Source organism: Strongyloides ratti (genome assembly GCF_001040885.1).
Source record: "Strongyloides ratti genome assembly S_ratti_ED321, chromosome : 2".
Classification (NCBI taxonomy): domain Eukaryota; kingdom Metazoa; phylum Nematoda; class Chromadorea; order Rhabditida; family Strongyloididae; genus Strongyloides; species Strongyloides ratti.
Genome location: NC_037308.1, coordinates 9,416,093 through 9,438,947, shown reverse-complemented (window position 1 = coordinate 9,438,947; position 22,855 = coordinate 9,416,093). Strand labels below are relative to the sequence as shown.

At 23.5% G+C, this 22,855-nt stretch overlaps 11 protein-coding genes across 11 annotated transcripts; 7 read left to right on the top strand and 4 right to left on the bottom strand.

The window, feature by feature from the left end:
* Window positions 1–373: 373 nt before the first annotated feature.
* Window positions 374–1,686, top strand: SRAE_2000300000 (Zinc finger, C2H2 domain and Zinc finger C2H2-type/integrase DNA-binding domain and Zinc finger, C2H2-like domain-containing protein; the record flags this gene model as incomplete). The annotated part of the gene is made up of 2 exons (XM_024654142.1): window positions 374–479; window positions 521–1,686. The coding sequence occupies 2 exons, from the start codon at window positions 374–376 to the stop codon at window positions 1,684–1,686; spliced, it is 1,272 nt and encodes a 423-aa protein (XP_024507542.1).
* A 167-nt stretch (window positions 1,687–1,853) lies between these two features.
* On the top strand, window positions 1,854–2,796 carry SRAE_2000299900 (Transcription initiation factor IID, 18kDa subunit family and Histone-fold domain-containing protein; the record flags this gene model as incomplete). The annotated part of the gene is made up of 3 exons (XM_024654139.1): window positions 1,854–2,023; window positions 2,064–2,477; window positions 2,523–2,796. The coding sequence occupies 3 exons, from the start codon at window positions 1,854–1,856 to the stop codon at window positions 2,794–2,796; spliced, it is 858 nt and encodes a 285-aa protein (XP_024507541.1).
* Window positions 2,797–2,955: 159 nt separating this feature from the next.
* Window positions 2,956–4,096, top strand: SRAE_2000299800 (Ced-6; the record flags this gene model as incomplete). The annotated part of the gene is made up of 3 exons (XM_024654138.1): window positions 2,956–3,091; window positions 3,130–3,407; window positions 3,458–4,096. The coding sequence occupies 3 exons, from the start codon at window positions 2,956–2,958 to the stop codon at window positions 4,094–4,096; spliced, it is 1,053 nt and encodes a 350-aa protein (XP_024507540.1).
* Window positions 4,097–5,696: 1,600 nt separating this feature from the next.
* SRAE_2000299700 (TB2/DP1/HVA22-related protein family-containing protein) lies at window positions 5,697–6,629 on the top strand (the record flags this gene model as incomplete). The annotated part of the gene is made up of 3 exons (XM_024654137.1): window positions 5,697–5,969; window positions 6,023–6,370; window positions 6,423–6,629. The coding sequence occupies 3 exons, from the start codon at window positions 5,697–5,699 to the stop codon at window positions 6,627–6,629; spliced, it is 828 nt and encodes a 275-aa protein (XP_024507539.1).
* A 257-nt stretch (window positions 6,630–6,886) lies between these two features.
* Window positions 6,887–8,068, bottom strand: SRAE_2000299600 (Peptide chain release factor class I/class II domain and Peptide chain release factor domain and Double-stranded RNA-binding domain-containing protein; the record flags this gene model as incomplete). Its single annotated transcript, XM_024654136.1, has 1 exon — window positions 6,887–8,068. One exon carries the CDS (start codon window positions 8,066–8,068, stop codon window positions 6,887–6,889), a length of 1,182 nt encoding a protein of 393 aa, XP_024507538.1.
* A 267-nt stretch (window positions 8,069–8,335) lies between these two features.
* SRAE_2000299500 (Occludin/RNA polymerase II elongation factor, ELL domain and Vacuolar ATPase assembly integral membrane protein VMA21-like domain and Origin recognition complex, subunit 3 family-containing protein) lies at window positions 8,336–10,960 on the bottom strand (the record flags this gene model as incomplete). The annotated part of the gene is made up of 8 exons (XM_024654135.1): window positions 8,336–8,487; window positions 8,539–8,874; window positions 8,919–8,928; window positions 9,234–9,380; window positions 9,425–10,093; window positions 10,133–10,451; window positions 10,512–10,815; window positions 10,861–10,960. The coding sequence occupies 8 exons, from the start codon at window positions 10,958–10,960 to the stop codon at window positions 8,336–8,338; spliced, it is 2,037 nt and encodes a 678-aa protein (XP_024507537.1).
* A 1,599-nt stretch (window positions 10,961–12,559) lies between these two features.
* Window positions 12,560–14,058, top strand: SRAE_2000299400 (Protein lin-9 homolog; the record flags this gene model as incomplete). Its single annotated transcript, XM_024654134.1, has 3 exons — window positions 12,560–12,735; window positions 12,772–13,927; window positions 14,044–14,058. 3 exons carry the CDS (start codon window positions 12,560–12,562, stop codon window positions 14,056–14,058), a joined length of 1,347 nt encoding a protein of 448 aa, XP_024507536.1.
* Window positions 14,059–15,907: 1,849 nt separating this feature from the next.
* Window positions 15,908–17,286, bottom strand: SRAE_2000299300 (Amino acid transporter, transmembrane family-containing protein; the record flags this gene model as incomplete). The annotated part of the gene is made up of 2 exons (XM_024654133.1): window positions 15,908–17,165; window positions 17,213–17,286. 2 exons carry the CDS (start codon window positions 17,284–17,286, stop codon window positions 15,908–15,910), a joined length of 1,332 nt encoding a protein of 443 aa, XP_024507535.1.
* Window positions 17,287–17,610: 324 nt separating this feature from the next.
* Window positions 17,611–19,393, bottom strand: SRAE_2000299200 (Putative N-acetylglucosamine-6-phosphate deacetylase; the record flags this gene model as incomplete). Its single annotated transcript, XM_024654132.1, has 5 exons — window positions 17,611–17,747; window positions 17,920–18,011; window positions 18,175–18,443; window positions 18,562–19,085; window positions 19,153–19,393. 5 exons carry the CDS (start codon window positions 19,391–19,393, stop codon window positions 17,611–17,613), a joined length of 1,263 nt encoding a protein of 420 aa, XP_024507534.1.
* Window positions 19,394–19,978: 585 nt separating this feature from the next.
* Window positions 19,979–20,708, top strand: SRAE_2000299100 (Protein twist; the record flags this gene model as incomplete). Its single annotated transcript, XM_024654131.1, has 2 exons — window positions 19,979–20,086; window positions 20,136–20,708. The coding sequence occupies 2 exons, from the start codon at window positions 19,979–19,981 to the stop codon at window positions 20,706–20,708; spliced, it is 681 nt and encodes a 226-aa protein (XP_024507533.1).
* A 1,443-nt stretch (window positions 20,709–22,151) lies between these two features.
* On the top strand, window positions 22,152–22,838 carry SRAE_2000299000 (Ribulose-phosphate 3-epimerase; the record flags this gene model as incomplete). Its single annotated transcript, XM_024654130.1, has 1 exon — window positions 22,152–22,838. The coding sequence occupies one exon, from the start codon at window positions 22,152–22,154 to the stop codon at window positions 22,836–22,838; it is 687 nt and encodes a 228-aa protein (XP_024507532.1).
* Between the last annotated feature and the right edge of the window lie 17 nt (window positions 22,839–22,855).

Sequence of the window (22,855 nt, the reverse complement as noted above, 5' to 3'; positions counted from 1 at the left end):
ACGTATTTTCAAAATAATAAAAATAATCTTACCGATTTATTAAAAAAAACATCACACCACGAAATATCTATTTACAGTATATCTATTTTGGAACTAGGAGTACGCATACAAAAAGAGATGTGTTTGATTACGAATCAAAGTGTAATTTAAAAATATTGTTGTCTGAAGACATATCATCTACCACTTTTTTCTTTCTACATTTAATTTACATTTTCATATAAATTACACATTTATTGCTTTTCCAGATTAAAGTTCTTTTGCATATCTATAATGTGAAAGAAGTTTTTTTAACTTTATGTTTAAAGCGGGATAACAGTAACCAACTAAACTATTATTAAAATTAACGATTTTTTGTAGAAAACTTTTTGTTTGTATGATTCATATCTCATCGACCCCATTTATTTGTCAATTTGAATCTTGTAATTTAGTATGGAAGAGTCAGAAAGAACTTTTATGGCACCAACAAAATGCCCACATACGTATGTTAAAAAAATTTTTTTTTTCTTATTGTTTATTTTAGCACAAATTAAAAAAAAGTATGATATGGAGATGAGTTTAGCTGATACTATGCAAAAAAGAACAGAAGTTTACACAAAAACAAAATTAAAAACACTACTCGTATACCCATTAAATTTTCATTTTGACACCCCTCCAACACCTATTGAATATGTAAAATATAATCTTAACTTTAATATTTATACAAAAAATATTGTACTTCAAAATGAGAATCATTCATCTCAAGCAAGGACATCTAGTAATCATGCTCAAGTACAAAAAGCAATGCAATTAGCAATACAAGCTGGGCAGGAGAATGGAGATAATAGTGATTTTGATGGAAAATATAATGGTGTAGATCCATCTTGGTTAAAACCAGTAGAAGACAGAAAATATAGATGTACTGTTGAAGGATGTAATAAAAAGTATAAAAATATGCCTGGATATAGACAACATATGCGGACTGCACATGGAGAAACAATGACTAAACCACCTAATACTCCATTGGCAGATGATAGTTCTCTTGATTCCTCTTATTTTGAAGAACAAATAGGTCAAAGTGGTTCAATGGAATTAAAAAAAGGTCCAGAAATAATTAGAGATAAAGTATATAAGTGTAGAGAATGTAATAAAACTTATAAAACTGCTCAAGGTTTACATACTCATATACATGCTAATCATTCAAAAACTTCTCCAAAATTTAATGAAAAATATGTGCAATCACGAATCGCCATGGATCCTATGGCAAGAGAAGATAGTCCAGTGGTGATTCCACAATTTGGTGGACCAACACCTCCAAAACAGTCTAAAATTATACAACGATCTCAAGTTGGGTCAGGATTTAATGGTCAAATGACAATTTCAAATCCCTCACCTAAAAATTTGTATGTGGCTAAACCGACACCCCTTAGTCCTTCATCACGTAGTGAGACTCATAAACCACTGCCACAACTTAATTCAGTTCTTTTAAATTCGCCATCTTCTATTGTTGTACCTTCACCAGTTCCACAAAGACCATCGACTATGGGTATGAATATTGTAAACAAAAACCCTACATACCAAGCGTCATCAAATTCATTATCTGTAGTACAAAGTCCAGTTATATCCCCAAGTCAAAAGAACTTATCTCAAACAAATGTAAATACATCACCTACAAATCAAACTACATTGTCGTCTTCAACTACAGAATAGACAAAAAAATGACGTTATTTTAATTGCCAGTTAATTGCTATATATCAGTTTTAACTTTAATAAATTTTAACCACACGTTATCATTATTCCAAATAGTTTCATGACGACATTGTGTTCACGTTTTTTTCAAGTACCTAATTATTTTAATTCATATTCATTTGTTAGCAATGTCAAACAAAAAACTTGACGTTATTGAAGATATTATTTCCAGTTTACTATTTGTAAATGGTGATTCAATACATCCCTTAAAGGATTGTGTTAAATTTGTTGAAAATTTTATATTTGAACAACTGAGAATTGTTTTGAAAAATGCTAACGAAAATAGAATTTCAAGGAAGTAAGTTTTAAAAATAAACTTTATAAATATTTAAATTAAGTGCATCTAAACTTAACTATGTAGATTTTCTAGTACAAGCTAGGAAACATTCAAATTTAATGAAACGTTTTCTTTTGAGAATTAAATCATATGAAGAAGCACAAAAAGCTAAAAGTTTTTATGATTCTTTGAAAAATACTGACTGTGACTATGATGATTATTCTGGATATGCAGATATACTAACAATACCGGATGATGATGAAGAAGAATTATCAAAATCACTTGAATCTATACTGGAAATGATGGATGGTTGCGAAGAGTACATCAATTTTATAAAAAATGGTTATATATTTACTGACATAACAAAACAAAAAATAATGCAAAAAAAAGAAGAGAGAACAAAAAATATGAGTACCGATGAATATATTATATTTGAAAATAGCCGTAGCAAAACATTATTTTCCACCACTTATATGTATGTTTAGTCATAACTCCTAGTATTACTAACTCTGTCTTTTAGAAAGTGTGCGCGTCACAAAACAATATTAGAAATGATAGATCCCCAATTTAATTTCTCAACCTTATCTTTAGAAGCAATTCATTCACTAAATTTTATCACATCAGAAATTGTATCAATTTTGGTTGCTCAAGCTACAGAGATACGCTCTCATATTTTAAAAAATGACAGTAGTAAGTACTATGAATCAATATCGTTGGATTATTACAAACTAGCATTGAAAAAGACATCACGTTACATGAAAACTGGTAATTATCTTTTTGGCGTTATTGATTGACCCTTCTCGAGTGATCTCTTAAGAAGAAGTTTTTGTTTTTTTAATTCTCATTATTTAAACATAATAAATGTGTAATTTATTTGTATTATAAAAATTTTATTTAGACTATTTGTTTCTTTTATTTCTTACTAATCACTAATTTTTTTTATATTTAATGATATGTCAAATTTTGGAAAAGATATTTATAAAACACTAAAGAAAAATATTTCATCATCATCATCTAACCCATATTTACAAAATTATAACAATTCAAAAAAAGACATTGAAGGAAAAAAAACGTGGATTCACCCACCAGGTAGAAATAAAAAAATGATGATATATTAAATTTTTCAGCTGCTCTTCAAAATGGTAGAATAGAATATTCATTAAAATTACTTGGTCAGACTGAAGTTAAAGAACCAAGGGGTGTTAGTGTTACGAGACAAGCTATACATGCTATAAGATTTAATCTTCAAGTTAATCAAGGAATTAATGGTCATTCAGGATCAAAATTACGTAAAGTTGATATGCAAATATCTGTAACAGGTGTCACAATTATGGATAGTAAAACAAAATTAATTATTGGTAATTATCCTCTTCATAGAATATCATTTGTAGCTGATGATAAAGAAGTATGAATAGTTTTTTTTATTTGCAAAAATTATATTTATATTTTTTTTAGGATAAGAGAATATTTGCTTTTATTGCAAAAACAGATGAAAATAAACATGAATGTCTTGTTTTTCTGAGTGATAAACAAGCAGAAAAGATAACATTAACTATTGGAGAAGCATTTGATTTAGCGTATCAGAAATTTATTGAAACTAATGGTAAAGATCTTGAAAATCAAAAACAATTATTATTAATGAGAAAAAGAATTCAACAGCTAGAGGAAGAAAATAGATCTCTAAAAGAGGAATTATTTAAAGTGTATAGACAAAATTCAGCACCTCCACTTCCGGTTACTCCGGTTCCTACCTCTGATTTGGCTAATTTATCATTATCAACTAAAAATAATCTATGTCATGACAACAATTTTGATTCAAAAGTTGAAAATGAAGAAAACAGTATTATTAATAAAAATTCTTTAACTGATCCATTTGTTAATGATAATTTTTTTACATCAAAACAATCGTCATCTAAAAACTCTGAACATATTACAACAATGGAGGAATTTGATGCTATGCTCTCAAAAGTAGATGAACGTTTGTATGAAATGAAACAGGCTTATTTAAAACAGGGTCCAGTACATCTTGAAACTGGAGATGTAGGTGGTGCTGAAAAAGACATTCCTGAAAACAATGATAATTTAGATAATTAAAGAATTTTTAACATAAGTTTTTATTTTATCACAAGAGTTGATAATAAACAATTTATAATTATAATTTAAAATTGTTATCAATGATAAATCAAAATTTTAAATGAAGTTATTAAAAGTATATAATTATAATAATTATAATAGTCACTTACAGTTCATTTTATAATAACTGTTTTATAATTAGTATTTTTACTGTTCTAGTTAACAATGTTTATTTGAAATAAAGAGTATTGTGTTTTCCTATATCTATATACTGACAAAGTATTGTTCGTAAAATTTATGCATTCATGATTGTATAAATTTTTAAACTTTGGACTTTTAATATATTTAATCCTTAGAAATTGTAAATATTTTATTCATATATAAATATTTTTAAATAAAGAATTTGTTAATGTAATATTTTTTTTTTTTTTGACTTGAAACAGAATATTATTTCTTATCAATTATGTGTATAATTTTTATTGATATTAAACTAGAGAATACTCACGTGTTTATATCTTGTATTCAATAACAATGAAATAATATTTTTATTTCATTTTTTTATTCCCAGACACAAAAGTATCATTCATACTATGAAGTAATCATTTTGTGACATGAAATAGACATACCGTCCAGTTTTTAACTTTTACTTGATTAAATAATCAAATATTGTAAAGTAAAAAATTGCGCATAAAGCTTCAGAAAGCAATATCTGTTGTCTCTTTGACTGTCAAATATAATCACCACTAGTAATATACTAGCCGCTTTTCATTGCCTCTTCATCAGCCCACAAAACCACTGTAAGACTCCTCACTTTGCCTCTTTTCTAGTAAACTACATCTTTACTTCACTTAATATATCTACATGCCAACTTTAATATATATATAGATCGATGTCTCTTATAATATTTTTGTTTTTAAATATTTATTATTATTTATCTAGAAATAATATTGATTATAATCTCGTATAAAAATCCTTATAAGGACATTATAACTTTCCCGTAATGCGCAGAAATTCGCCCTTGTTTTATTCAAAATTATGTTTCTCAATGGTTAATGAGATTGTATTAAAAAGGGGTATAAATAAAGAATGATGAAATTAAAATATTATAACATATACTGATTATATTGATGTGAATTTATGTTCAGTGATCTTTTATTTTTTCAAATTTAAATATACTCTTATTGTGTATATAATAAGTAGTTATTAATACATGATATATTTTTTTTCAGAACAATATGTTGAAATAAATAATTTTTAAAAATACTATTTTAATACTAACCATAAAGACACATAATAAATTAACTAAAAAAAATCTTTTTAGGAGTAAACAATCATGGGTTCTCAAGACATTTTAATTTTGTGTTAACAGTAGAATATTTTATGTCATTATCATGGTGTTTCGTCATTTTATATTTTTACTTAATAATTCATGAATAATATGTATTTATTAAAAAAATTTTTTTTTCCTATTAATAACAATTTATTTTATATTTAAATAGTGTTTTATCATTTTGTTATATTAATATTTTTTTTTTGGATCATTATTATATCAATTTTTTAGTGTTATAGTATCAGCTCCACCTGGAGCTAGTAACATTAATAAAATATATAAACTTATATAATGTTATCAGCACTATTATCAAGAATATTAATATTAACAGCTGGAACATTATATCCAGCTTACAGGTCTTTTAAAGCTGTTCGTACTAAAAATGTAAAAGAATATATTAAATTAATGATGTATTGGATTTGTTTTGCACTGTTTATTTTTATTGAAAATATTACAGATGTTTTTGTTTCTTTTTGGTTTCCTTTTTATTATGAAACTAAAGTTCTTTTTGTTTTTTGGATGTTATCACCCTGGACAAAAGGTGCATCATTGTTGTATAGAAAGGTATGTGTTATTTTAAATTATTTTTATTTTAAAAAAAAAATTTTTTTTTTTAGTGGATTCATCCATTTCTTTCAAAACATGAAGATGAAATTGATATAATGATTGAACGAGCCAAAGATGAAAGTTATAGACAAGCTTTATCTCTTGGACAAAAAGGTATTGCTGCTGCTAAAGATATCATTGCTACAGCTGCTATAAGAGGGCAAGAACGTTTACAAAAATCATATTCTATGAGTGATGTTTCTAATATTTCTGCACCAAGTACACGCAAACGTGTTATTAAAGGAAAAGTAAGTAAAGAAAATATATTGAATGAAGAGGAGATAGATGATAGTGAAGAACAACGACAAAGAAATTGGGTTGGACATGTTGATGAAAATGGACGTATAATTGAAGAATTGGTTTGTAGATAAATTATTATTAAAGTAAATATTTTTTATTAATTTTTTATAGATTGAAGAAGAAGACTCTGGTGATCCAGATTATCGTTATGACGAATTAGTAGATCTCTCAAATGAAGCAGTTGCTCAAAGAAAGAGACGTAAATCAAAATCTCGTTCTTCCTCCAAATCAAGAGGTACTAGTATTGAACAAATGACGGAACCTGTGGTATCCACTCGTATTGCAAGATCATCATCAAGAAGGAAAACAAATACATAAAAATATTTTTCAATTTTTATGGCATAAAGTCACCATTTATTTGTGCCTTTTTTTAATAATTATAAAATGAAAATGTAGAAATATTAACAATCGTCCATGATTCCAATTTTATCATCATCTCATTGAGTTTTGTTTTTAATTTACATTACGTGTAAAATTGAACTTCTTATTTAGAATATTGGGCATACTATTAATTCAATCACAATTTATTGAATAAATTATTTAACATTATACCACTATTAAATAAAATTTTATAGTCAAATATCATCTCTATAAATTTCACTCTCTAATCTTTCCATTATATGTAAATTATTTAAATCATTGGTAAATTCTTCTAACATTTCATTACCTTTCATGAATTCTCTTAAATTACCAACAGATTTACGTAAACGATGATCAGTTACCCGATCATCTTTAAAATTAAATGTTCGAATTTTTTCAGATCTAACTTTTGTACCAACTTGTAATTTTCTGGTAGATGACGTTTTATCAACTACTGAATCTAATTTTTGTTGTAACAATATACCTGCTAACCGTTTATATGCAGTTTGTAAATTTAAATGTTGAAAACGTTCATCCATTACATGAACAGAAATATTTGTTGGTAAATGTGTTATACGAATAGCTGATGAACGTTTGTTAACATTTTGTCCACCAGGACCTGAAGCTCTCATTGATTCTATTTTACAATCAGAAGATTTAATGATAACACTATGATCTTCTGGTTCTGGTAAAATAGCCAAACTTGTTGTACTTGTGTGAATCCGACTTTTATCAGTTAAGGGAATCCTTTGAACACGATGAACACCAGCTTCAAAACGTAACGTTGCATAACTTAAATCACCACTAACAAGAACAACAGCTGATCTTAATGAAGCAGACGATACATCATCAAATTGAATTGGTGTCCATGTAAAATTCATATAGTTACAAAAATTCATATACATATTATATAATTCCATTGTAAACATCATAGCTTCAGTACCACCAGTTCCACATGAAAATTCTAATTGACAATTTGATAAAGTATCAATCTCTGTTTTTCGTACTATCGATTTTGCAAGATCATCTGTACAAATATCTAAATCTTCATTAGCTTTTAAAATTTCACTTTTTCCTATTTCAATTATATCTTTATCAGCATCATTTGAATTGATTATTAATGATAATTCTTTAATTTCATTGATTTTGTCAAGATAATTTTTATGTTTACTTAAAATATTTTCAAAATATGAAATATCAGATGAAGAAAATACAACTTTACTTTGTCCAGATTTTACAGATTTAAAACATTCTTCAACTTTTTTTAAAAATAAAGTAGTTTCCGGTTTTTCAATAATTGGTGTAAATACAGAAATATTTCTTATTGAGGTTTGAACAAAATTGGGGATATTTTTAAAAAAATAATTTTTGAAAATTAATGAAGAACGGAAAACCATCAAAAAATTTTATATTAGCAAAAAAAATAAAACCTAATCAAATAAACTTTCTATATAACGTTTCTCCAAAAACTATCATATCAAGATCACTACTTTTTCCTCACTAGTGTTTATTATATATTTCTATCAAAAAGATGTATCATAAAAAGAAAAAAAAAACTGATTCCAAGAATATGTACAAAAATGATTACAAAGCAGAAAGTAACAAAGGCAAATGTTTAAAACTACAAAAATTTAAAATAATGCATTTACTAATAGAAAAGATTTCTAGTCAGATTTCAAAGCTTTTTTTCTAACTTCGGCGTCTTTTTCTTCATTGTACGCTTCCCAAATAAACGATATAATAACAATATAAACAATGCCAGCTGCTATTAAACCAGAATACATTGCAGCAGTATCCGTATCATAATAGAAGTAATCTAAAAATTAGTTGAATTATATAATAATAATACAAAATATTTTAAATATACCTATGAAGACAAATTGATAAGAAAGATACATTGTAAGCAATGGAAAAACAAACATCAAAATTGAATAGTAAATCAAGTTATTTATAGCTTTTTTTCTAGAATCAGATCCATACCATTTATCCTCCTCAGTTTCACTTTCAATTTCTTCATCACTCATATTTTCTTCCTCATCACAAGTATTATTTTCAGTTTCATTTTCAGTATCCTCCATCTCATCCTCTGTATTATGCTCGGATTTTTCTTTGTTTTCATCATTCAAATCATTTTCCTCACTTTTCTCTTCTTTCTTACCATTATCGGTACAATCCTCCGGATTTACAATTTCCACCTCTGAATCTGTTAAAGAATCTTGGCGTTTTACAGGTTCAACAATTTTAGACATAGTAAAATCTAAAATAAATCTAAATAAAACACCTCAAAATATGATAGTAATAAAAAATAAACGAAATGGACAAAAAGCCATAAATAAAAATCAAATGAATAAAAAATAAGGTATAGAAGTGATAAGTTAAAAAAACAACATATGAATAAATTAAAAAATGGTGTTATAGATTAGAAATATATTATTTCACTTCATTAAAAAAAATGTTTGAATGATGTAAAACAATAATTTTTTCAGAACTATTTTCAGTAGCTTCTTTAATAATTCCAAGTTGTTTAAATATTTTATATGTTTTTCTAAATCGAATATCTACCTTGTCATCAGAAGAACAGTCATTAATAAAAGCTTGTTTCCACTTTTCAATTGAAATAGGTTTAGTACTGTGAATGTTGGTAAGAGATTGAAGTATTTTATAAGATAATGGAACATCTAATATATCAGTTGTGTTTGGGTTGAAATACTATAAGGTGAAAATACATTAGTATAATGTAATAAATAACTTACCTGATCAGAATTATTAAGTAAATGGTTAAGATCTATGTCAATAAAATAGTCAGATGGAGGATTTGTCAATGTTTGTATAATTGGAGCATATTTAATAAAATAATAAGATGAACTTGTAGCATCAAATAAATAATTAAAAGTTGTTTTGAAAAATAATGATAGAAATGCAAAAATATCTTTTTTGTCCTTTGAAAATAAATCACAATTTTTTATGTGTTCCATTCTATCCATTAATTTTTTTGCCCTTTCATGTCTACTTATATAATTTTTATTTTTTTTACTTGTTTTTTTTATTTCATCTTGCTTTATATTAGTTAATTCCACTGGTTGATTTTTTAAATCTGCAATTCTTGAATCTAATGTATTTAATCTTTTTAAAAGATCATCTACTTCACAACATAATGATTCAAGAAAGTCACATCCATCCATATTTATAATAATTTTAATACGTTCTAGATATTCGATTAATTTCTCTTTACACCATACGTTCCACATTGATAACCATTTATTAAACTCACAATCATTCTTGGTGTCAAATAAATTTTTATCAGTACATATCATAGAATATAAATACCAAATACTTTTTTTTGAATAATATTCTTTTGTCATTTCATGAAGAAGTGTTAAAGTATCAACAAAAATATTTTTATAATAAGAAAAATTATTAGACTAAAACCATGTATTAAAGTCATACTAACAAAAACTCACTTTATCAGTTATCACGTGACCATTTTTAATTTTGCTGAAGTGAAAAGCAATAGAAAGTTCCAGATATTTGTGGACATCCTTTATTGAATAACTATAATTAAAAAAAGTTTCCCTTGCTTTATCAATAATCTCGTAATCAAAGATAAAATTATTAGTTTTATCTAATTGAATTTTATTCCATATTCCATCAAAAATAATTTCAGGTGAATTAATAGAAGCATATTTGACATCAAGTAGTAAATAATTAGATCTTGAACATTTCACAAAAAGTGAATTATCACTAGTACTTACACAACAAATTAAAATAACAGGTAGCTTACTAAACGGAAATATTTTAATATATTAATAAAAATCATGTTTAAATATAATTAAAACCTACACCTCATATAATGTGCTGATGATTTTGTCTATTGTAACAGAGGGAAAAGACTCTGTATGTTTGATAATGATATACAACTTTTCTGTTCTATCAGCTGGTAAATGAAAGTGTTTTAAATCTGTTACAGAGTTGCATGAAGCTGAGAAAATATTATTTACCCTTGCTAAAAGAAGTTTAATAAATGTTGGTATGTCAAACAATTGATCATTTGAGTTAATAACAATAAGATCATTTGACAAATTTTCCAATCTTCTTGTTACATCACAAAAACCCCTTTCAAAAATAATTGTTGGAATCAAATCATCTTAATAAAATATAAAATTATTTAAAATTAACTTTTAAAAATTACCTTTTTTGGTGTTGTTGAACTTTTTAATTACTTCGTCAAGATTATCAAGACCATTTGAAGATTCAATAGCTTCTTCTACTTTTTTTAATAAATCTTCCATTTTTATTTTATGAAATACAATATCAATATTATTTTTCGCGTCTAATTTCTTTTCACACACTTTCGTCGTAAGACAAATACATTGCTTATATGGTTTCAAAAACCACTTTTAAAAGTCATAAGTTTTATATATGGCGGCAAAGAAATAATAATCATAATAATTCATATATCATTTTGTTGTTTAAAGACATTTCTTATATGATGAAAATATAAAATTATTTCTGATTATTTGAGAGCATAATCATTACACAGTTTCGTTAGTCTTTTTTTCTTTAAAGTATTGTCGACCAAACAACAACAAATTGAAATACTTTTATATCTAAATATAAATAGAAATTTTCAAGAAATGTATATAGAAAAGATAAATAATTAATTTTTGTGTTAGTTATGCAAATGACGCATGTGATTATTATTTTAGTCAATAGAGGAAAATTTTTTATTTATACATCAATTTATGATGCAAAAATTGTAAAGTACTATAGTAGTTTTATCAATATATGTGAAGCAAAAAAGTTTCAAATTAAACCACACTGTTACAAAAAAGTGTTTTTGTCAATTATAAGAATACTTCACGCTGATTTATATATCATGTTTCAAAGTATTGATTTATTTAAAAGGTTTTTAAGTTAGTGTTAACAATAGAAAATTGTTAGCACTATAGTATGACTTTTGTCTGAGTATTATTAGATTAAATACATAATATTGAAATTTGTTTTTATCATTAGAAAAAAAATGAAATATATCTAAATTGAAGAAAGTTTATCCTTCATATTTCTAGCTTTTTTACTTTTTGTATCCTTCGTAAGATTACTTATTAACGTAAATGTTTCTAGATCTTGATTTAATTACAAATAATAAGTCACAAAATACTAGTTTTTTAAATAGAAAAAAAAAGAAAACAAATTTAATATTAATGAAGACAAGTAAAATTAATGAGTTTCTAGATAAAAATACTTATTTTAACTATACTATAATATATTACTTTTATTTTTAAACAAAAGACAAAGTTTGTCCATGAATAAAAAATTAGCAATAACAAATCTAAATCTATCATAAAAAATATATTACTATACAAATTAGTAATTTACTATTATTTAATCTAAAATTTTGTTTTTTTAAAATAATAATATGATATTTAAATAACATCAGAAAAAAAAAAGCCTTTGAAGTAGTCTTAAAAATTTAATATATAAATTTTAGTATTAATAGTAAGTTGTACAATATTTTTTGTCGATAAATCAAATAAAAAGTATTTATAAAAAAAAAACTTATAATGGTACTAAAAATATGAAAAAAATTTTAATAAATTAAAAATTTATTCAATAATATAACACAAGAGCAAAAAATGATCTTTAAACTTCAAAGAAAAAGGCATTAAATTTTTACATACACTAAATTATATTATATTTTGCATATTTCACAAACATTGACACCATAATATAATAATAAATGATATCAGAAATGTTAAAGAATAGGGTAAAGAGTATCATGTGAGTAATAAGCAACCGCCTTAATATGTGTCTCTTGTTATGAAAAAAATAATTTGGAAAAATATGCACAAGTATTGTTTAAAAAATTTTTTCTTTTGTTTATAAAAATAATGGCTAGTGACGGTGGTTCTCCATCAAAAAAAAGATTTATTTCTGAAAGTGTCCATGAATCACCTCATAAATATCAATTGAGAGAAATTTCAAAACCACCAACAAGATATAAAGATTATTTTAATTCTACTTATTCTTCTGATTATGGTGATTCAATTGAAAAATCAAGAAAAAGGTAACTTTTTCCTTGTTTCATATATAAAATTTTTAGACACAAAAGTCTTAATGTTAAAATTGAAGAGATTGATCAAAAAAATAATGAATCTGTAAAAGGTTCTTTAACAAGTATTGATTCAACATTCAATAGACAGGGAAGGAAAATGTTAAGACCATCAAAAATTGATATGAATGAGTTAAAGAGAAAAAATTCACGTTGTGCAATTTTTTGTACAAAATTAAAAAAAACACGACAATGGATGCAATATGAATTTTTCTATTCAGCTTTAGATTATCAATTATATCTTGGTGATAATGATTTTAATACTTGCTTAAAAACTGATTTTCCTAATTTAAAAACAAGAATTTTAACATTACCAGAATGGAGAATTGTTAAAAAATTAATTGGAAAACCAAGAAGGTTTTCACAAAGTTATCTTATAGAAGAGATGCAAGCAATAGAAATGAAAAGAAATAAATTAAGAATGATATATAATGGTAATATGAATATTTTACAACCAGATTGGGCTGGTAATTTACCATTAAAAATCCCAAGACCTTTGGCTGTGGGACAAAATGTTTTTGTACGGTTAACTAAACCAACAATTGGTGTATTTTATGGTAGAATTGATGCTGTACATGAAAATTCATTTAGAATTATTTTTGAAGATGATACTAATTTACCACCAATGTTGGTTGATGATGTAAATGTAATGCCTGAAATTTTACCTGAATTAGTGTCAGTTCAATATTTTATTGACCAATTTAGAAATAATTCATGTAAAGATTTTTCTAGAAATGATATATACAGTGAAAATAATAGTGATAAAATTATAAATTTTAAGGATGACATTGACAATGAATGTACAGTAAAACATCCACCTCCTAGACATATATCAACAGTATCAGTTGCTAAAGATGATAAGGTTGGTAATTTTCCAGTTCGTATGCTAGTTTTATTGGTAAAACTTCACAAATTGGTTAATATGAAGAAAGAAATAATTACACATCTAGATCTTTTAAATAGTGAAGCAGAAAAGTGTCATCTCGTTTCTGGTGAATATCCTTTTGAACTTCAACAGTCTTATGGAAAATCAGTTATTCAATTAGAAAAAATAAATGAAACAACTAAGAGTTATATAAAGATAGTAAATGAATATATTAATAATCTCCAACCAACTAATCATTGTAAAACTGATAGAATTATAAAAGTAAGCGAGATTCATGCAAAAATGATAACAAAAAATTGTAATAATCAAATAAATATAAATTGTGATAAAACAAAAACATTAATAAAAGATTTAACAAAATTATTATTAATGTTTAGAACATTTGGATGTGAAAAGAAAGAAGTTAATTTATATAACTTTTATACTACTATTACTGATGATATATCAGAAATGAAGGATAAAATAAAAAGAGAGAATAGAAAGATTTTTGAAGGTGAAATTGAAGTAAATTTTAAAGAACTTGTTAAAATATTTGAAGATAATGGAAAAAATGATTAAAATTTACATGGTCTTTTACTATAAAATATTATATAACTATAGAAAATATTATGCATCAGGTTTTTTTTAATAATTATAGGATTAATTTGATATGCGGATTTTATTTATTTTTTGATCTAATTACATTTATTTAAAAATGTTTTTACCTTTTGAATTATGCGCGTTTTTTTTAATTTAAAAAAAATTCAAATAAACTATATAAACCCGGAAGTATTTATAAGCTCAAAATAATTAAATTGTAACATGTGACATTTTAAAAATTACATATAATCAGTTTTTTAATCATTTTAATTAATTAACTTTACTAGGAGAATGTAAATTTTAGATTACTAGATGTGATTGTAAGAATTAAAACACAATATATTCTCACTTAATACAGTTTTTTTTTCAAAAATGGTAAAAAAACTTATTTGTAAAAAATTGAAAATATATAACTACCATAATTTTCTGTTATTTAAATGTTTCATTTCTTAAAATAATGTTTAAACAAGATATTTTAAAAAATAATATAAAAATTAACTATACATAGAAGAAGTTTTTTGTACATGTTTTATAAAAATATTTTTTAATATAAAATAAAAATTACTAATGTATACATGGTATTAAATATAAAAAAAAAATTTAACAAGCATTTGCTAAAAATCATCAAAATATCATTCAAAAAAAAATTATAATAAAAATATGGTTAAACAAAACAGCTATTAATTTAGTCATAACAACTAATATCATAGACGTGTATTTTTTTTTTTTTTGATATAATAATTAAATGATGTATAAACAAAAATTTAGTAAAAAAAAAAAAAAATTGTTTAATAGTTGAATTTATGTGTTTGCTTTAAATAAATCATACTTCATATATTTTTTATCTAACAATCATTTATAATTTTTTATTTTTTCATTATGTCATTTTAAAAATAAAGAATAATGTTAAAATTAAATACATTAATAATAAAGTTATTTTTTTTATAATACGATAATTTTACTACTTACTAGATCTATGTCTTTGTAAATTACTAATAACATTTTAAAGAATCATATTGATGAGATGGCATTTTTAATTATTAAATAATAAATATAATTATTCTATTATTATTTTTAAACTATTTAATTTTGTTGTTTGATATTAATAATTTAACAAGATTATAACTAAAATATTTAATATAATTATAAAATTAATAAAAAAAAAGTTTTTAAGATGAACTTTTATTAGAAATATAAGGAAAAAAATATTGTGACAGCAACAATTGAAAAATTTTTAAATTTATTAAAGTTAAATTTAAATACCACTTAGTATTCCCAAATTTTTTCAAGCACATTTTAAAAATATATTTACATAATTTAAAATGTTTTAAACTTTCTATATCATTATATAAACAATAAAGATCAATTATAAAATATTTATAAACATTATAAAAAAATTTTTTCTTGTATACACATTTATTTATACTTCCAAATAAATATAAATTTTCTATATAATAATATAATAATAATAAACACTACAGTATTTTTGATTGCTTCTAAATCAAAGCAAAAAAATTATTTTAAATCACTGAATCAATAACTATATTCTGAAATATATATATTATTTTAACCGTAATTCTTAAAGTAAAATATATTTTAAAAAAAATTAATTAAATATTTTTTCTGAATGTTACATTGTATGTACAATAATATTAGATTAATTTAAACTTTTTCTTCAATTGCTCTTGAAATATTAGCATATAATCCAGCAAATATAGCAAATATACCAACACATATTACAGCAACATTAATTCCAATTCTTATATATCTATGTCTTTTAGTAAATGATAATTTCCAATCATCCCAAAATGTAATAATTTGAAAAAGTGGTGGGTAAACTAAACCACATAATGTTCCAGAAGTTACACCAACAAGAGCTATCATTGTTTCTAGTTGAGGAATAAGAATTGCCATAAAATATGTTAACATAACCCAAAATATTCTAAATCCTTTATCAACAACTTCTTTATGAACATTTGGGAATCGGGCGGTAAATTTTCTTTTAAAACCATTTGTAAACATATCAAAAACTACATACATAGCAATAGAATGTCCTAAGATAGATTGAATCATTAAAAAAGCATTGACCACAGAATATAATCCTGTTTTTGGCATATTTGTTGTAATTGTTGGATGAATTTCATCACCAAAACTAGTATAACCAAAAAATCCTAAAGCAGTCATAAAAATTGTACATAACATCATTGTTGTTGGAAGAACACCAAAATTTTCCAAAAATTCTGATGGATTTTCCATTTTATTTTCAATTGGTAATATCATTGTTTGTCCCTCAAATGAATACATAGAAATACCAATAAAAACCATTGTATCTTTTAAATTTGTATATGCTGGTAATTTATACCATATATTTTTTCTTGTAACTGTATATTGCATAATTATAATTGTTCCAATAATAAAAAATATTGAAGATATCATTGCAAATATAGAAATAACACGCATTTCTGTAAACATATTTGTTGCTAAAATAAATATTGTTGCAATTGTTGCCATTACAACCATCTGAAAATATGGTGTTCCACCAATATAACTTCCCAAAAGATTTGTCATATTTTTTGAAATAAATAATATTGCAACACTACACATACCAAGTTGATAAAAAAGAATTGTTATATTAACAATATACATGATTCTTTTACTATTTCTATTTAAAAATGGTATACTTGAGTAGTCACAAACTTTTTTGGCAAAATGACCATAATCAAGTGAGGTTCGTGAAGATTTTTTTGCTAAATGTTGGGATGATTTAACAAGTATATGATTACCATACCAATTAAAACCAGCAATTATAAATGTAAGAAAAAAAGACATCCATAAACCTCCAAGATGCCAAGCTAAAGGTAATGAAAAACAACCGGCATTGAGCATTGACTTTGACAATGTTAACACTGCACGATGTGGACTAAAATAATTTAACATATATATATTTTTTTAATAAAATTAACTTACGATATAACATCTCCAGATCTGGGTGGTGTTACCAAAGGTCCTACATCACTGACAGAATTAGTTCCTTCTGTCATCTTAAATTTTCTAAAAAGAAAAAAAAACATTTCATGTTTTTATTAATTATAAATTTAATTGTAAAAATAAAAAAAAAATATAAAAAAAAAAATTATATAAACGTTAAAATAGATATAGAAAAAAAAATCTTTAAATAATAAATAAAATAAACCTCACCACAATTTAATGATTAAAGAATGTATGATGATAAAACATATTAATCGATTTAAAGTTATTTGTTCACTATACAAATTTCTCTACATTAACTATTTTCTGATAAATAAAATGGTGGAAAAAATTTTTTAAGATGATTCATTTTAAAATATGTAAATAAAAATTACAAATTAATTACATTCATAAACTTTAACACTTTCAATAAAGGTACAATAGATATTTACATTTTCATCAATTAATATAAAATCTCCATTTGATCCAATTATAGAAAGATCACCAATTTTATCTGAAATTTCCAATAATCTAGCTAAAAAAGAATTGTTATAATAATGGTATTATTAAAAGTTTTAAAACATTTTGGTTAAAAAAGAAAAATAACTGCTTCATCACTAGTATATTATTATATAAAAGATTATATATATGTATATAATAAAAAAATATATTTTGTTATATGTTAAAGTTTATATTATAAAACAAACCTGCTTTTAAAGAAGCGCATTGGAGAGCTGAACTTAATGGACAATTTGTTATATTTTGTAAAGTTTTAACACATTTTGGTATTGATGCAACACTAAAAAAATAAATTATTAAAGCTAATATATAAATAATATTATAAATATGTGTATATATATAGAAAAATAATAGATTTGTTTGTATATCAATCAATAATATTAAGTTAATTAAAATTTTTATACTTATTATTATGATTAAATTTTTTTTAAAAATAATTTTACCTTCCAGCAGTTATATTTGTTCCATGAACAGTTGCATGATTATCTTTAACATTAATAATTTGATCACCTAATCTATGAATACCATCTCCCATTCCAAGTGCAGCCATTGCATCAGAAACTATAATTAAACCATCAGAATTAGCTTGATAAGCTAGTTTAATAGCTGATGGATGTGTATGTACTCCATCACAAATAACTCCATAAAATAAATTTTCATAAATTTTTGGTGTATTAATCAATCCAATCAAACCCGGATCTCTATGATGGTACTAAAAATAAATAAATTTATAAATACGATATGAGCAAACATTAAAGTTTTATTTTTATGTAAATAAAATATTATTTATGTATATATAGATATATTTAAAATTAAATAGTTATACTTACATTTTTCATAGCATTAAATAAATGAGTTATTTTATTTGCTCCATTTTTAATAGCTTCTACACTATCATCAAAAGTAGATTCTGTATGTCCTAAAGAAATTTTTATATTTTTATTGGAACAATAGTTTATTATTTCTTTTGATCCATTTAACTCTGGTGCAAGTGTTATAATATTGACATTATTATCAAAAAGATGTGTTCCGTAAATTTTTTGGAGGGTATTTAATGGATTTGGAAGAAATGAATCTATAATATGTGTTTGTGGATGAGCACCTTTTTTTACTTTTGATATAAATGGTCCCTCCAAATGAAGACCAAGAATATTAGCTCTAGGTTTATTAAAATCAATTTGATCGTGTCTAAATTTCATTAATGGAATAATATCATGATAAAATTGTGATGATGAACTAATAATTGTTGGGCAGAATGATGTAACACCAAATGATAATAATTTTTCCCCAACAAAAATTAAACCATTAATAAAATTTTTTTTTGACAATGATGAAAAATCAATACCAAAACCACCTAAGGTAAATTAAAAAAAAATATATCAATTAACTTTTTTTTAAAAAATATTAAATAATAAAATTACCATTTATTTGTACATCAATAAATCCTGGTGAAATAATTAAACCTTTACAATTAACTTGAATATCAGCATATTTTTTTTGATCAAAAAATACCTTTCTACCATCAATAATTTTTCCATCAAGTGTCCATAAATCACTTTCAACAATATTTTGACCAAGTAAAATTTTACAATTTGTAAATTGAATTAATTTTCCTAAATTTGGTTTACATAAAATAGGAGAAGAATAATCAACAAGCAACATTTTTTTTTTATATTGAATGTTGAAAGTTGTGTAGGGTTACTTTTATAGTATTAATACAGGAAATGTCTCATACAAATTATATATATCTTATCATTAAATTATAGATAACATTTATTATTACAAATTATAATTATATTTTTTATTTATATAATTTACTATTATTTTTTTATGCTTAAATGATTGTTTAATTTTTATTTTTTTTTAAACAAATTATGATTTTTTTTTTGTATATTTAAAGATAAATAAATTTTCAAATTACTTTTTTTTTTTCAATATAAATTTAGATGTTTACAATGTTCTATATTTTATAGTAATGAATAATAATAATAATCTTTATAAAAATAATCACTTATTCTTTTTAGCTAGGAGGAGTTGACAGTATATATAAAATATAAAGTTAACCATTAGCACGTGCCTTAAAACATATAGTGATCTGAAAATCAAAGGAGGTGTTTAAAAATAAAATGAGTTTTAACTTTTAAAGATATGTATTATGGCATTAAAGTAAAATCATAAATTTAGTAACTCTTTTTAAATAATATATATATATATTTCTTATTAATATTTTTTTTTTTAAAATTTAATATGGTTGCACATAAAAGGCATATGGTTGCTAGAAAAAAAGGTCAAAGTGAGGAAGAAGCATTGGTACAGAGAGCTTCAGCAAATCAACGTGAAAGGCAACGAACAAAGGTTGGTAGTTAAATTTTTTGATAACTTAACAAATATTGTTTTTTTTTAGGAATTAAATGATGCATTTTCAATGTTAAGAAGAAAAATTCCAACAATGCCTTCAGATAAAATGTCAAAAATTCATACCTTAAAAGTTGCAGCTGAATATATAACATTTCTTGGAATTTTATCAAAGACAAATGAAACAATAGATGGAAATAAAGAATTAATTAATAATGTTGAAATATTTACAAATGAAAATGGTGATATCAATTTTCAGGGAGCATTTAATATGTGGAGAAATGAATTTCCAACACCATCCTTAGCATATGATGAAATAGATAAAAGAAGAAGTAGTAATTATATTCAATGTGAATCAAATACTTCTTCTAATTCAGGAAATTTTGTAAATAATAATTATATTTCTCAGATAAATCAATATAGTCCTTGGTTTGGATCAAATCACCTATGGAGAGATGAATTTCAAAATCAGGAAAAAAATGTTTCATCAAATACTTGGTATAATCAAACTTTACCATCTCCATCAATAACATCTGGTATAGTTAATAAAGAATCTTCATCTTTCTCAAATAATTATAATTCTTTATTACCCAGCTCTTCTATTGTTTCATATTCAATATAAGTTTCAAGAAAAGACTGTAAAAAGTTCAGGTTGCCGACAAAACCTTTTAATAGATTGACAGTATAAATCTTTTTTTTCACCCAATAATAATTTGCGCAGCGGCATTTTCTTTAAAAATATAACTTTTTTATACTACAATTCTATTTATTCTTTTATTATTTTTTTTTTAACTTTTTTTTAATTATAATTAACTCATAGACATATTTTAGAAATAGATCAATTCTTATAAATAATATTTCACATTTAACGGTTATTATACTAAAATAAAAAGTATATGTTTATCTTTTAAAACTTCTAATAGCTAAATTAATGGATGTAGCATATTATTTCCAGATGTTAAATAGATAAAAATTATCCAATAAATTTCTACTAGAATAATATTGATATTAAAGATACATATATATATTTTATGAAGAAAATAAAATATTTGTAGACATTTAAAAATAATATAATTAATATCTTCTTACTTTATTATATATAAATTACAATTACTAAGAATATTATTACTCTTAAAAAAAAATTGAAATAAGATATGGTAAATAATTTATTAATTTAAAAAATGTTTTCAATCAATGTAAATGATACATTAAAGTTTAAATCTATTAGTAAGATACATGTCAATACAATACAAGAAAAGATTTATGTAAAGTAGCCTTTGAATAATGTGAATGATAAATTTGAGTTACTTAATAAAAGAATAATGGATACCAATCAATTTGTAAGTTTTGAATTTTTTTTTTATTAAACATGATTTACCATTTGTCTTTTAGACAATTAATGAAGAGTTTTTCTTTTTTATATATTCTTAATTTTGTCATGTTAAAGAAAAAAAAGATATTTAATTAATATATTCTCAACAAAATGAATCTATTTTATTTGATAATTTTATAATAAAAAATTTTAAATTATAATGTTTAAGTGTTATTTTATAATTTTTTTTTAAAAATTTAACACATTTGAGTATGATTTAATAAAAATAAAATAATTATTAAATAAAAAATATATAAATAATGTGAATAAAACTATAGTATTTGTTATTTAAAGTTTTGAAATTATTATTACAATTGAATATATTAATTTAATTTTCTTATTTATAACATTTAGATTTTATACCAAAAAATAATTGTCTTTAAATTAATAATGAAGATTAAAATAAATCAAAAAATTTTATTACTTATTTATAAATGTAATTATTAAAAAAAAAGTTTTACTTAAAAAATATAATATTACTACTAAAAGAAAATGTTATGAAACTAAATACTTTAACAATATAATTAACATAATTTATTTTATTGTTTAGGATTATCCAAGATAATAGTATATATAATTTATTATATATATTAAAATTAGAATATTAATATTTTTATAAACATTTCAATTAAAAGTAATTTGATAAGAAAGGAAACTTTTCTCCAAATATATTTATATTTTTTTTTAATCGTAATGTCATCTCTTCGACCAATAATTTCTCCATCTATTCTTAATTCAAATTTGGCAAATCTTGCTGCAGAATGTCAAAAGTTACTGGGTGCAGGGGCTGATTTTTTACATTTAGATGTTATGGATGGACATTTTGTTCCTAATTTATCTTTTGGGCCACCTATTGTAGAGTCACTTAGATCATCACTTGGATCAAAACCTTTTTTTGATGTTCATTTAATGGTTTCTAATCCTGATTTTTGGGTTGAACCAATGGCAAAAGCTGGTGCTAATCTTTTTACATTTCATTTAGAGGTTGTAAAAGATGAGAAAGAAATTAATAATTTAATTGAAAAAATTAAAAGTTCAGGGATGAAATGTGGTATGGCAATAAAACCAAAAACGTCTGTTGATATGTTATTACCTTACTGTGATAGAATTGATTTAGCTCTTGTAATGACTGTTGAGCCAGGCTTTGGTGGACAAAAATTTATGAATGATATGATGTCTAAAGTTAAAATAATAAGAAAAAATTTTCCAAATATTGATATAGAAGTTGATGGTGGTGTTAGTGAGGATAATGTAAATATTTGTAGTGAATCTGGAGCAAATGTTATTGTTAGTGGAACAGGTATTATTAAAGCTCCATCACAAGAAGAAACCATTAGAAATATGAAGAATATTGTAAGTAAATCACTTGAAAAATATTAAAAATTTATAATGTTATA